This window comes from Trachurus trachurus (assembly GCF_905171665.1).
Source record: "Trachurus trachurus genome assembly, chromosome: 13".
NCBI lineage: Eukaryota > Metazoa > Chordata > Actinopteri > Carangiformes > Carangidae > Trachurus > Trachurus trachurus.
The window spans coordinates 35,210,958-35,223,756 of NC_139892.1; the positions used below are offsets into that span (position 1 = coordinate 35,210,958).

General features: G+C 41.8%; 1 protein-coding gene across 4 annotated transcripts in view; it reads right to left on the minus strand.

The window, feature by feature from the left end:
• Positions 1–3,616, minus strand: part of mcamb (melanoma cell adhesion molecule b) — a 48,975-nt gene extending 45,359 nt beyond the window's left edge. For all 4 annotated transcript variants that reach the window (XM_083985865.1, XM_083985864.1, XM_083985862.1 and 1 more), the window contains exon 1: positions 3,429–3,616. In XM_083985865.1, coding sequence (XP_083841991.1) covers positions 3,429–3,492 — 64 coding nt within the window. In that variant the 5' untranslated portion in view covers positions 3,493–3,616. The remainder of the gene's footprint in view (positions 1–3,428) is intronic.
• Positions 3,617–12,799: the final 9,183 nt, after the last annotated feature.

Below are 12,799 nucleotides of genomic sequence, written 5' to 3' on the forward strand. Positions count from 1 at the left end.
TTAGTTATGAACGTGAAACTCTTGAAACGTGCTCTCTGGTTGGCTGGATTTTCCATTCCGTACAAACATGGCGGTGCAAGATGGCGACACTCTCTAAGCAAGACCCTTGCTATATGTATATATAAAATAAGTATTATAAGGCTATGAAAACCAAACTGATTTTATTTTATAGCGATTATACACTATATATATTCATTGGTAGTATATTATATTCAGATTTTGCCAATAAACCTTGACAAATATTACACACTGGATCTTTAATGAGGAAATCTAAACAGCAGCTTGATCACAGATCGATATCAGATCTTTCAAATGAAGATAGATATGAATCGGGAAACTGATTTTTTAAACCTAGCCCTGATCTGTTCTGTTCATACAATCATTCTGAGAAAGAAATACTGTGATCATAATTGTGTCAATTTCATCCAGCTATAGAAAGTGACACATGGGAATACTAAACATAATGCATAAGCACAAGAGGAAACGTCACCAGAACACAGCCAGGCCTCGTGTACATGAATGGTCTGTTGCAACTGCATAGAAAGGAAGGAAGAAGGAGGTTTTTTCTTCATTCAGATCATGCACAGGCTCCATTAACATAATCATACTGTAATCCTTTCACTTCACCATACTTCCTGTTACAGGTCACTAGAACAGAGCCAGGTTCACATTGCCCACATTGAACAATACCTTTTCTTTTTGACAACCGTGGTACTTCTAGCAAGGCCAGAGAGTCGGACAAAGATGAACTCAAAATGTCTATAACATGCTGAGGAACAGTTGTGGTAGATTTCCCATAGTCAGGAAAAGGACACTGTCCTCTACTCCACTCTGTCTTTCAGTGGCATAATGCTAATATCCACTAGCCTTTGTAGTACTGCTTCCTTTCCAGGTTTCATTGGGGATCTGGATAACGTTTCACTAATCCTAACAACCGTAAATTCACCAAAACAATTTGAGACGTCGCCGGATTGATGTTGCACTGTCACGGTCCAGATCAAAAACAGTGGTGGACTGCTCCTTTTCTGTGTGGCGTCCCGGGCACGCTGTTGCATGGGAACACATAAACAGAGCGCAGACAGCTCAAGGCTTTATTTCAGGACAAAGATAAGACACCATGTGCCCGTGACAAACCTTCCCTCGACATGGACCTGATTTTGGCACAAAGTGTTTACTTCCATCAGCTGGTTCCTGAGACTCATAAATGAATATCACACTTTGGAGCCAGAAATGGATAAAAAAAGATACTCTGCAGTAGTCTGTTGCAGTCATCAAGACAAAATCCAACCTGCTTCCCAAACTAACAACACTTCATAGGCCACGGAAATGAAACAGTCACAGTTAGTCCTCGCTGTGGACTTGTGCCGGAAGAGAGGTCTGAATTTAGGGACTTTTATTTCAGGCCAGCTCTGCACCGCTGATCTCCTGCCAGATTGCCGGGCCGCAATTTTCTATGCTGCGGTGGAGACACAACGGGGACATTTATTGTCCATGAGCAGCTCACTTCTTCTGAAGAGCAGCAGTTGTTGAAACGGAGGCTCGGAGCCTCTGCCGCAGCAGAAAGTGATGACCTTTAAACGAGCGGGGTCTGAAGTGGCTGCTCTCTGACCCGGCTTGATTAGCTGATGTCACAGGAAATGAATAGTAATCCTTATCGGGGGTCACCGCTACAATCCAACAGCATCTCCCCACTTTCCTCTGATGTCATTTTGGCCTGGAGACAGATACAATTGCTTCATGTGCACATTCATGTTGTGCATGTATTCAAACATCCAGCAGAGCCTGAGATAGAGTTAACCAACATCACTGAATGCCTGAGATAAATATTGAAGACCACAAAGCCAGTTTCCAACAGTGAGCCATTGATCCAAAAACTGTGTAGAGCTACATATGATTGGTTACTTCATTGACAAAACGATCAATCTGTAGGTTTTTTTTCAAGTAGGTAAAACTTGTAATAGAAGAGATATGTCACGTTTCCTGTAGTCAAACAGTTGCCCACATGTGATGACGGGTGTAACACATAAAAACAGAGGAGATTATGGGTCAGGGGGTAAAAGGGATAAAGCACAAGAAACCCCAGGAAGTGAGAAAGCCACAAAGTCGGAGGCCTCAGACAATGGTCAGGCAGAACTTAAAAAGGAGATCGGCAGCACAATGCAGACAAGTAAGGAAAGGTTTATGTGGTCAATGACAAACAGGAATGAGGAAAGGTAAAGATGTGGGGCGGGAGAGGAGGGAAGAGGAAACACAGAGAGGAAAGGGTTGGGGTCGGGGGGGGGGGCTGCCTTCTTCAAACAAACAAGTAAAAGCAAAGTACAAGAAAACTCAAGTAAAGCTGTATTTGTGGAGGCAGTACAAACTTCTAAGCCACATTATAAATCTATGCTCTCTCTCTCTCACACACACATTCTCTGCTGAAATTAAACAGACCTGCACCTCACCCTGCAGACAGGATGATAAACTGCACAGGTGAGCATTCCTCTGTGCCTCCATCACACAAGATATCACACTGTAAACCTGTGCACCGGGCGCCATATCTCACTCCGGGAGTGTGTGACAGAAACATGGTGGAGCTATGCAGGCTGGAGCTGACAGAGACCAGGCAGAGAGAGAGAGAGAGAGAGCTCCCTCACTACAACTGCACCTCTGTGTATGTCAGGGGCTAAAAATACATAGAGCAAAACTATTCAAACACACCGAAAATAACTTCATGTTGCATGGAAATTGGCAAAGTGTGACGCTTCATTTTTTTCCCCGTTATAGCTAATCATCCACACTGATGTGTTTATTCACAACATATAGGAAAAATGCATTCCAATTAAGAAAGAAGGGGTGAAAAGGGCACATGCACTCCAAGCCTACATTCATACTGTCTAATGACATAATACACGGTCAGTTAGTGCTGCTAAACCTTAAACTGTGGTGCTTTAAGTTAACAAGAAACTGTGGATCCATCTGAAAGCATACATCCAGACAGACAGGGTAAGGAAGCACACATGCAGCTGCAGTAACGGGATGCTTTGCCAGGTAAAGCAGAGGCCAGGGGGCTGTGGGTGCATGTTATTATCACATCTCTGCAGACATGGAGCTGCTCTCGGACCTGGCACCAGCTCTGCAGTGAGATGTAGGCTACTTTCTGTCCAGTCAACAGTTGACTTTGGACCTGTTAGGCTGCCACACATCTCTCTCTCTCAAAAAAAACAAAAAAAAAAACTGGTGGAAATCCCAACAGATCTGAAAATCTGAACTGAAACTAAACCGCCGAGCCGCTCCTACATCACATGTACACTTTCTAATTCCATCTCAAGATAAACTTCTTCTAACTTTTCCTCCTCTCGCTGTCTATGCGCGATGATGTTTCTTCTTGGGACCAAAAGTTTCCAAATCCCCCCCCACTCCGCGTGCGTGCGTCCCGTGGTACTCACCTCCCCAGGTGTGACAGAGGAGCAGGAGTCCCACGAGCAGAGAGCCAGCGTCACGTACAGCCATGGTTGTTGTTGGTCGGTGCTGCTGCAGCCGTCTGTGCTGGGGTGTGAGTGTGTGTAGGGAGAGTCTGACAGGGGTCTGGTCCTGTAAAACTGCAGGGTGAGACACACACACACAGAGAGAGAGAGAGAGACAGGCAGAGAGAGAGAGAGAGAGAGAGAGAGAGAGAGAGGAGCGGCGACGCAGCGCAGGGAGGCACGTGAAGAGACAAGAGGTCTTCCACTGTAAAAAATAAAAAATAAAAATGAATCAAAATAAAAGCCCCACAGTGAAAGTCTTTGAACTGCGTTTTAACTTCTCAGCTGTTTTTACTTTGAAAAGCTCCAGTCTTGACTCTTTTATGGACCATCAGCCTATAGTGTAGATAAATGGCCAAACAATGTTTCCAAGTCCGAGTTTAAATCAGGCAGTGAGGATATTTTTTACAGTGTGCGTAAAAAAAAAAAAAAAAGGAGGAACTTTAGGGTGGAGGTTTGCAGCGAAATACAGGGTTCAGGTATAATTTACAACTCTGTTTGTCATGCCCACAGTTTAACATGATACATTTTCCTACCAAGACTACAGTGACTGATGTTTTCTAAACAGGAAACAGTTATTTCCAAAGGATGGCTGGCTGAGGAGAAGCATGGGTGTGTGAGAAAGGTGTGGCAGCTGTTGCTCTGTGCATATAGGTGGCTTCAGTACACACAATACAACACAACACAACACAACACAAGCTCTGTTCTAGTACAAAGCACATGGCCTAATGCATGACAAAGAAAAGTGAATATGGACACATTTGCTTTGTGCTATGCACCTGGTGAGACAGGGCTCATTAGGTGACCTCTGTAATGCGTTAATTAATGATATCAGGACTGTTGGCAGTGGTGTGATGCAGGCAGGGTCACATTAATAAGAATCACATGATTACAATGTGTTTAGATACAGAGGACAAATAATAGTTCAACATTTTGGCCATAATCCCTATATAGTCATAGCAGTAGGTTCGTTACCATTAATTGTCGGTGCAAGCTATTTTTAGAACGGCGGAGCAGAGCCGTGAGCTGCTCAGAGCTACGCTACGGAGGTTAATGGGATTTCTTGGTTTTCCTCATCAAACTCATACACAATCCAACAACTCCAAAACGCTCTGATGGACAAGTTGTGACCTGCACATTCACCACACTATGAGATAATAAAGGAACGTTACGAGACAGAGTTGTTTTCGAGGCAAATACAGAGACTACTTGCTGAAGAACTGCCCCCGACGGGAACGCGCATCAGCGGTTTTGCATGAATTTACCTCTAAAACAACTCCATCTTGTAACGTTGTGTTATTATCTCATAGCGTGGTGAATGTGCAGGTCACAACTTGTCCACCAGAGCGTTGTGGAGTTGTTGGATTGTGTATTTGATGAGTTTGATGAGGGAAACCAAGAAATCCCATGAGCCTCCGTAGCATAGCTCTGAGCAGCTCACGGCTCTGCTCCGCCGTTCTAAAAATAGCTTGCACTGACAATTAAAGGTAACAAACCTACTCCTAAGACTATAGGGATTATGGCAATGGGCCAATTTGCCAAATATATTGAACTATCCTTGTAAGGTTAGTGTGCAAGTGTGTGTGATTGTGCAAACAGCAATATGCATTATCTATGGGGATAGTGAAATAGTGATGTACTTGTAGAAGTGAAGCACTGTAGAGAAAAGTAATAAGAGTGGCTGTGGTCCTGACAAGTGATCAGCTCCTGTGTCTCACAGTTTCACAGTAGCACCTGTCAGGAGGGAAGAGTTGGAAAAAAGTTGTGTTCACAGTGCGAGGAATCTGTAGGCTAATGGTTTTTCCTTTGCCCATTTCCTGATTCTTGAAAAGTACAAATCCTGGAGGGTGGACATGGGCACAGGGCAGGCGGTGACGTTTTTCTTTCTGCAGTTCTTATTGTTTGTTGCGCTGGATACAATGCGCCATACTTCCTCAGTAGCTGCAGAAAGTATACCCTACATCCTCTGTGTTGGACTTTTATGAGGATGGAGTTGATGTTGGTAAGATAGGATCTGCAGTGGAGCTATGGAGGCAGAAGCAGAGGGAGGAATAAGAAGTAAACTCCATCCTGCGTGGTGAACGGATGCAGCTGCAGAGTATCTTTAGTCTGCAACTCATTTCCATTCAAAACGCTGAAACACTGTAACACTTGAGGTCTTGTTTTGATGATGAGGGTCATTGAACTGTCCCAGGGTCTGAAGAAGGACATCTCTTTAATACTGTACATCTCAGTATACAAATACTAAAAGTCCTTAACATGATTAAATTAAAACTGTCATAAAAACACACATTAGGGAAATGGAATTAGTAAATAATCTGTTCATGCTATATCTCTCTAGTCTGTATATAATGATACATTACAATAGAAAGCAGACAAATATAATCTAATATCATTGGAATTACTCTCAATTTTAGCTCAATCATGTGAGCCTGAGGATATAATAGTCTTTTATTCTGTGTTCCAGTGTGACACAACAAATCTACAATGTCGTCTGTTTTTGGAAACATTTGCTGCTGATTTATGGGTGAAATACCCCATACAAAACTTTATAATAGCAACAGTGGCATTTGAATAGATTAACTCCATCAACAAATTCTGACGGAGCAGTATTTCTCCAGGACCATGATGCTGCATTACAGTTACAAACAAGCTTTATATAAACCCAAGTGTGTGAACAGTGAACAAATATTTGGGCGGGGGATAGTTTTCTTTGGGTAGCCGCATGTCAAGATGCAATAATACGACTTGTTTGTTTTATGTCAAGATGTCACATGTACTGTACATTTCTCCTATAGCTGAGTCGGCTCTCACAGATAATCTTTATCGGTCTGTTTTAGAACACATAAAACTATGATTCCCACTGTGTGATAGATACCAAGATTAATAGGAACATGATGTGGGAGCTGAATAAGATCTTCTCCCTAAACGAACCATTGAGAACAGTGCTTATAAGAGGACAAGGTCTCAGTTGACCCTCCGGCCAGATAGCGGTTAGTTCTGGACCTACATCAACGATATTTCGAAAGCATCAAAGTGCACCAAACCATTGAAACAGACAACACTAAAGTCACACGCAAAAATAAAGATAAAAATAAAATCAAAGACATGGCAAAGAGAAAAAAAGACAAAAAAATAAATAAAAAACATGAACTGATCTTTGATGTTTCTGAAGTGGCAGTAAACTAGGAGATATTTTAGTTCTGTCTGCAGCTGTGACAGCAAACTTCAGTTTAAACCTGACTTTTGGCACAGTCAGAAGCCGGCGTCAACCTGAGGGACCGGTGTGTGACCAAAAAACACACAACATTTCCTCACACTCGGCACAGACGGTGATAAAAAAAAACTCCAACTCTCAGTGCAGTTAGAAACACTAATTTAATCTCAGTATTATTGGATCCCATGCGAACCATTGCGGTCTGTGCACAGACACAGATCAAAGATGGATAGGGATGTGTCATTATGCACACTGTGTCATGTCCTCTAGTGCTGGAAAACACCACTGTGTCTGCCAAGTGGATTGTCTCTGAGTGCAGGAAGGAGCAGGAGGGAGCGGGCGATGCTACTGTGATGGAGTCCACAGTGGAGAGACAGGTCTGTTTCAGCTGCACAGTCTTCACAGGAAGTAGCCGTTCTCCAGAGACATGCAGCACTCCTGTTCCACACCGTTGAAGTTTCATCTGTCTGGGAAGGAAGAAGTGAAGCCTGAGAAATAATTGTTAATTTACCTTACATGTTTTAATTCAGGGGTTCTCAACTAGTCTCACTCTGGGCTCCACATTTTCCCATGGTCATTAAGTCGCGACCCACTTTTATAGAATTCAAACCAAGATTTTTTTTTAAAGCCTTTAAAAACTAATTTTGCTCTTTATTGAGCAAAGTGCATTTCAGAGCACATGAATGAAACTGGGGAGGACCATGACAACTGCATGTACGGAAGTGAATGAAAAAATATCAAACTGCACAAAATGGAGACCAACAAAACGATATATTTGACTTCTAATGCATCTCTGCATTCAGAGCATATTCACAAAAGTGAATAAATATCAAATTTCACAAAATAAAGACCCACAAAACAAAACAAGATTCACTGCATTCAGGCCACATTAATAAGAAACTGATATCTTTGCATTCAGAGCAAATAATAAGAAACTGAGGAGGAGCATTACAACTGCATGTGTTCACGTGTCTCGTGCGCCTTTCAAAATAAGTTATTTTTCAAAATAAAAGACATGTCCAACATCAGATGTGCATTAAATATTATTTACTTTTTTGACCAGCTGTCCGTGACCCACCCAGAACGGGTCCGCGACCCACCAGTTGAGAACCACTGATTTAATTCATTTAGATTTGAATTTGTCACCAAAAACATTTGGTGACTGACATTGTATTCAGAGATGGACAGAGTACTCCACCCCAGTACTTGAGTAAGAGTACAAATACTACTGGTCAAAATTTACTCCGTTACAAGTAAAAGTAGCTCAGTCGACATGTTACTCGAGTAAGAGTAAAAAAAAGTACTTGCTTTTAAAGGTACTTAAGTATCCAAAAGTACATGCTTTTAAATTTACTTTAAAGCAGAAGTAAGCGATCCGGTCGTTTTTGGCTAATGCTGCGTTCCAGGCAGGCTTTTGAAATCGTAAATTACAGCTTCAAGTCACAACTTACGACTTTGTAGCGTTCCAGGCAACCCACTCGTGTTTTTCCGACCTGTTTTACCGGTGAAAGTCACTATAACGGCCACTCGTAACTTCCGACCGGTGAACTCGTACCAGATCGAACTGGTACCACTTCACGGTCGGAAAAATACGAGTTACGAGTTTCCTTGAACGCACCATAACAGTCCTCGTTCCTACGTCACCACATTCACGGCGTCCCTTGGCTGCACACACAGCCCTTCATGCCGTTCTCTCTCCTCATTGGATAAAAACTGTAGGATACGAGAAAAGTTTTCTCTTCGGCTCAGAGCAGAGCAGAGGGACTGAGAGACCCGTGTTTCAGACCAAACACTCTATGTAAGTGATTGCTGTCGGAAGATAGAACTATTTAAGACTTATATTAACACAAATATATCGCTTACTTCTGCTTTAAGTAAAAGTAAGAGTACATTTCTTATTTTTCACATCAATTAATTACTATAATTTTTTCTACATGAATTTAAGGACCTTTTAACTCTTGTTTGTGAGAATTAACTCTTTGAAACCACCTGCACTGATGTGCTGCTTTTAGGGGTTAGGGTTTCCTTCTTTGACAAACTCAGCTTGTGTCCAATAGGATTTTAGAAAAAAAAAAAAAAAAAGAGCAGACCTGAAAGTAACGAGTACTTTTCAGCCTTTCTAGAAATTAACTCCAGTAAAAGTAAAAAATATTTGTCTTGGAAATGTATTCAAGTAAGAGTAATAAGTACCAAAGAAATCTAATACTCAAGTAAAGTACAAATCCTCTGGATATGTACTCAAGTACAACAGTAGCCTACTCAAGTATACTCCGTTATTGTCCACCACTGATTGTGTTTCAAGAATATTATCTTTAGGTTTGTCAAAAATTTGGGATTTGTTTGTCTGTGCTCCCAGTTATTTTCTTTGCTCTATTTTAATCGGTGGTCTTGAAGATATGTTTTTTATTTGTTTTTATTTGGTGGCAACTAAATAAAAAGGCCGTGAGAGAGCTTCAGGGAACGTTTTCAGCTTTTCGAGCGTGAAGGCTGAGCTCTGTGTGAGGTGCAGAAGTCTCAGGCTCAGGCTGTCGCAGACAAGTGTATAGTCGAGGCTATTGAGGCTTTGAATAAATGATAAAGAATCACAGTTATCCTGTCACAAGTCTTGGATGACATGATTACAGATGACGTTTGTTTAGATTCTTGCAGCCTGAGAGCTGGAAATCTGGCCGTCACATAGAAGCTCACAAATGAGTGAAATTCATCCTGCTGACTTGTCTACCTATATAAAAAAAAAGTGAATTTCAACCTGTTATTCCAAAAAATGTTGATGATGATGATGATTAAAGCAGATATCAGTGGAATGTTTTTGTTAATATAAGTCCTAAATAGTCCTATTTTCCGTCAGCAATCACTTACATGAAGTATTTCAGCCTAAACACGAGTCTCTCCGTCACTCTGCTCTGCTGTAACCCGAGGAGAAAATTTTCCTTGTGGGATACAAGTGTTATCCAATGAGGAGAGAGAACGGCATGAAGGGCTGTGTGTGCAGCCAAGGGATGCGCGTGAATGTGGTGACGTAGCACGAGGACCAATTGATGCCTGACAAGGGCGGGGGCTGCTAACTCATGGTGCGTTCAAAGAAACTCGTACTTTGTGTTTTTCCTTCCTGTGAAGTCATACCAGTTCGATCTGGTACGAGTTCACGGGTCGGAAGTTACGAGTGGCCGTTATAGGGAACTTTCACAGACAACAGGATGGTAAAAACACGAGCTACGGGTTACCTGGAACGCTACCAAGTCGTAGTTGTGACTTGAAGCTGTAACTTACGGTTTCAAAAGCCTGCCTTGAACGCAGCATTAGCCGAAACGGCCGTGAAGCTGATATCTGCTTTAAGTATTGTAATGCAATACTTGGGTAAAAGTAGGTACAGCACAAGTAGCCCATTTTACCCCAAAAATACTGGCATTCTTCTATTATTCATTGTTATCCAGCATCTTATTTTGAACTGGTTCATCCTGAATGATTAATACTTTAACTATACTCTTGTAGCTACTTCTTGGCAAAATTGAATAAACTGAATGTGTGAGGTATGTTTGTACCTTTACTATGCCACATTATGTCCATCATAATTCAGAGGGAAATGTTGCACTATTTTAGCTAGCCCTCACTCTGATACATATTAATAATAACTAAACATATTTATCCACTAAATTATTTTGTACATATTAAGATCAGAGGAGGATTTTATTGATCCTTTGGGGAATTTCACAACTTATGTAGTATAAATCATCATAAACACCATAAAATAAAACTTGGTCATGAGCAAAAGAAGTCTATTTTGTGGACTCAGCATGAGCACTTCGATGTTGAAATCAATATAAAGCTCACTAATAGTGTTTTAGATGATGTTTCTTCCACATTACTTGTTTTTTACTTCTTGCTGTTAAATTTCTAAAATGTTCAAAGCAGGTGGAGTGCAGAAATAAAACAGAGGGGAAACAAGAGAGTGTGTCTGCTTCCAGCTGACAGGCCCTTTAATGTTCTCCAAATATCACTGGTGCTCTGTTTTTCTTTCCCCCCTAAAGCTATCACAGGGGATCTGTTGGTGCAGATACCAGAGCTATTGCTCTGTTTAGATGGAAATGTGAGGCCAATACTGATAACACATCCTAACATCTGCCCGTCTAACTCTGACTGAGCCCGCTGTGATGTGTTGTGTTTATTGGGACTTGTGTTGTGAGGGAACTCGACACAACATCCTCTCTGGATTTGTGTTTCGCTGCCGCAGAGAGAGAAACAATTGGAATTGTCTGATCCGTCACAATGTGCTTCACAATGTGCTGCTATATCTACAGTGGATTACAGCGTTTATCGAAAAACAACCAAGAATCCTACAGAAACCAGCGTCCAGGCCAACACTCACTGATGTTACTGCTTTTTTTCCCTTTCTTTTAAAGGGATAGTACCATTATTTTTTAAAGTGGGGTTGTATGATCTACAAATAGCCCCCGAGGTGTGCCTAAAAGAGGTTTTACCTGAAAAAAAAATACACAGTTCCATTATTCACTATAATATCATTTTTCCAGCCCCTCAAAGTGCAGGAAAAACACAGTTTTTATTTGGACCTAACCAACTGCTGATCGATGGGCGCTAACCCTGGGCCGGAGGGATACGTGAGTTGGTTAGATCCAAATAAAAACTGCATGTTTCCTGCACTTTGAAGGGCTGGAAAGAATTATATTATATTATAAAAAATTATATAAATATTATATAAATTTTATTATAATATAGCGAACAATGGAACTGTGTATTTTTTTTTAGGCCGTGAAAATAGGCCGTTTCTTTGGGTCTGTTCACAACACTGTATGTTGTAAATCTCTGGGCAGGGCTATTATGGGCTGGCGTTGCTAACGGGAGGAGTGCAGAGAGTCTGCTACTGCAATTAAAGTACTTAGGGGCTATTTGTAGATCATACAACCCCACTTAAAAAAAAATGCTACTATCCCTTTAAACTGACTATACATGGATGCAAAGAGGGGTGTAAACCACCGAGTGGATTCATTTCCTTTAGGGTGAAGCATCGTCCTTATGGCGAGCATTGATAGCAAAGAGCTGGTCATTCTCAAAACAACTACATTGTTCTGCCTCTCAAGGTCAGTAAATTATGACTGTATCTTAAAGCCTCTGGGGCGTGGCACTGGGGGAATGAGTACAGTATATAAATACACATTTAGAATCAGAGTTTTCTTTACAGCATCCCTCTTAAAATTCCTGGCGGACAAATTGCAAGAATGTCCCCCTCTCACCCCTTTATTTAATATGATACATCCTGAACAGGGCGTTTGGGAATATCAGGGGCCAGTGGGTTTGGGAATGAGACTCAGTGAGCAGGAAAAGCCCCCTATATACCCACCCCCACACTGTTCCCAGGGACGCACAGTCCTGCAATGTCTTGTTTTACAACCTGCTGACTGGGTAAAACCTCTCACTGTCAGCTACTAGACTATTGATATCAAACCAATGGCAAATATTTTCCCATTGATGGTTATATTGAATCAAAAAATGTCTGTCAAATTCTTCAAATGAAATAATTTGAATTCATAATCAGTTATTGTTCCTCCGTTGTTATAGCTTTGGCTCTTTCGATATTTCCACTCCTGATGCACTGTCTCCACTGTCCTTACCATGTACCTCCGTGTATGCCATTCCTCAGTGATTGATGATTATGCACGACTTCTGTTTATCTCACCAGGGCTCACAGCGCTGTGCTCATGGACTAAAGAGCGCCTGAAGGAAGGAAACGGAGGAAAAGAAGTCATTCTTTCCGAGCCAACGAAGCCAGACCCGAGAGCAAGTTGTTTTGGGGGGGTAGTCTGTCCGGCATGAGAGGCGGCTATTGTCCGAGTCGCTCCAGAGGACGGGGGGCTTTTGAGCGTCCACTGGTATGGTGAGGAGGGGGACGAGTGGGAGAGAAATTTGAATTTCTGCTCAACTCCGTCATAACAACAGCGATTGTGACAAAGAGACACTTTGATAAATGCATGAGCCAAGACATGAACATTGCTTCTCCATGGTGATTATATGAAATGGGGGGCATTTATCATAGTAAATCCACCCACTGACATGTTTCTTC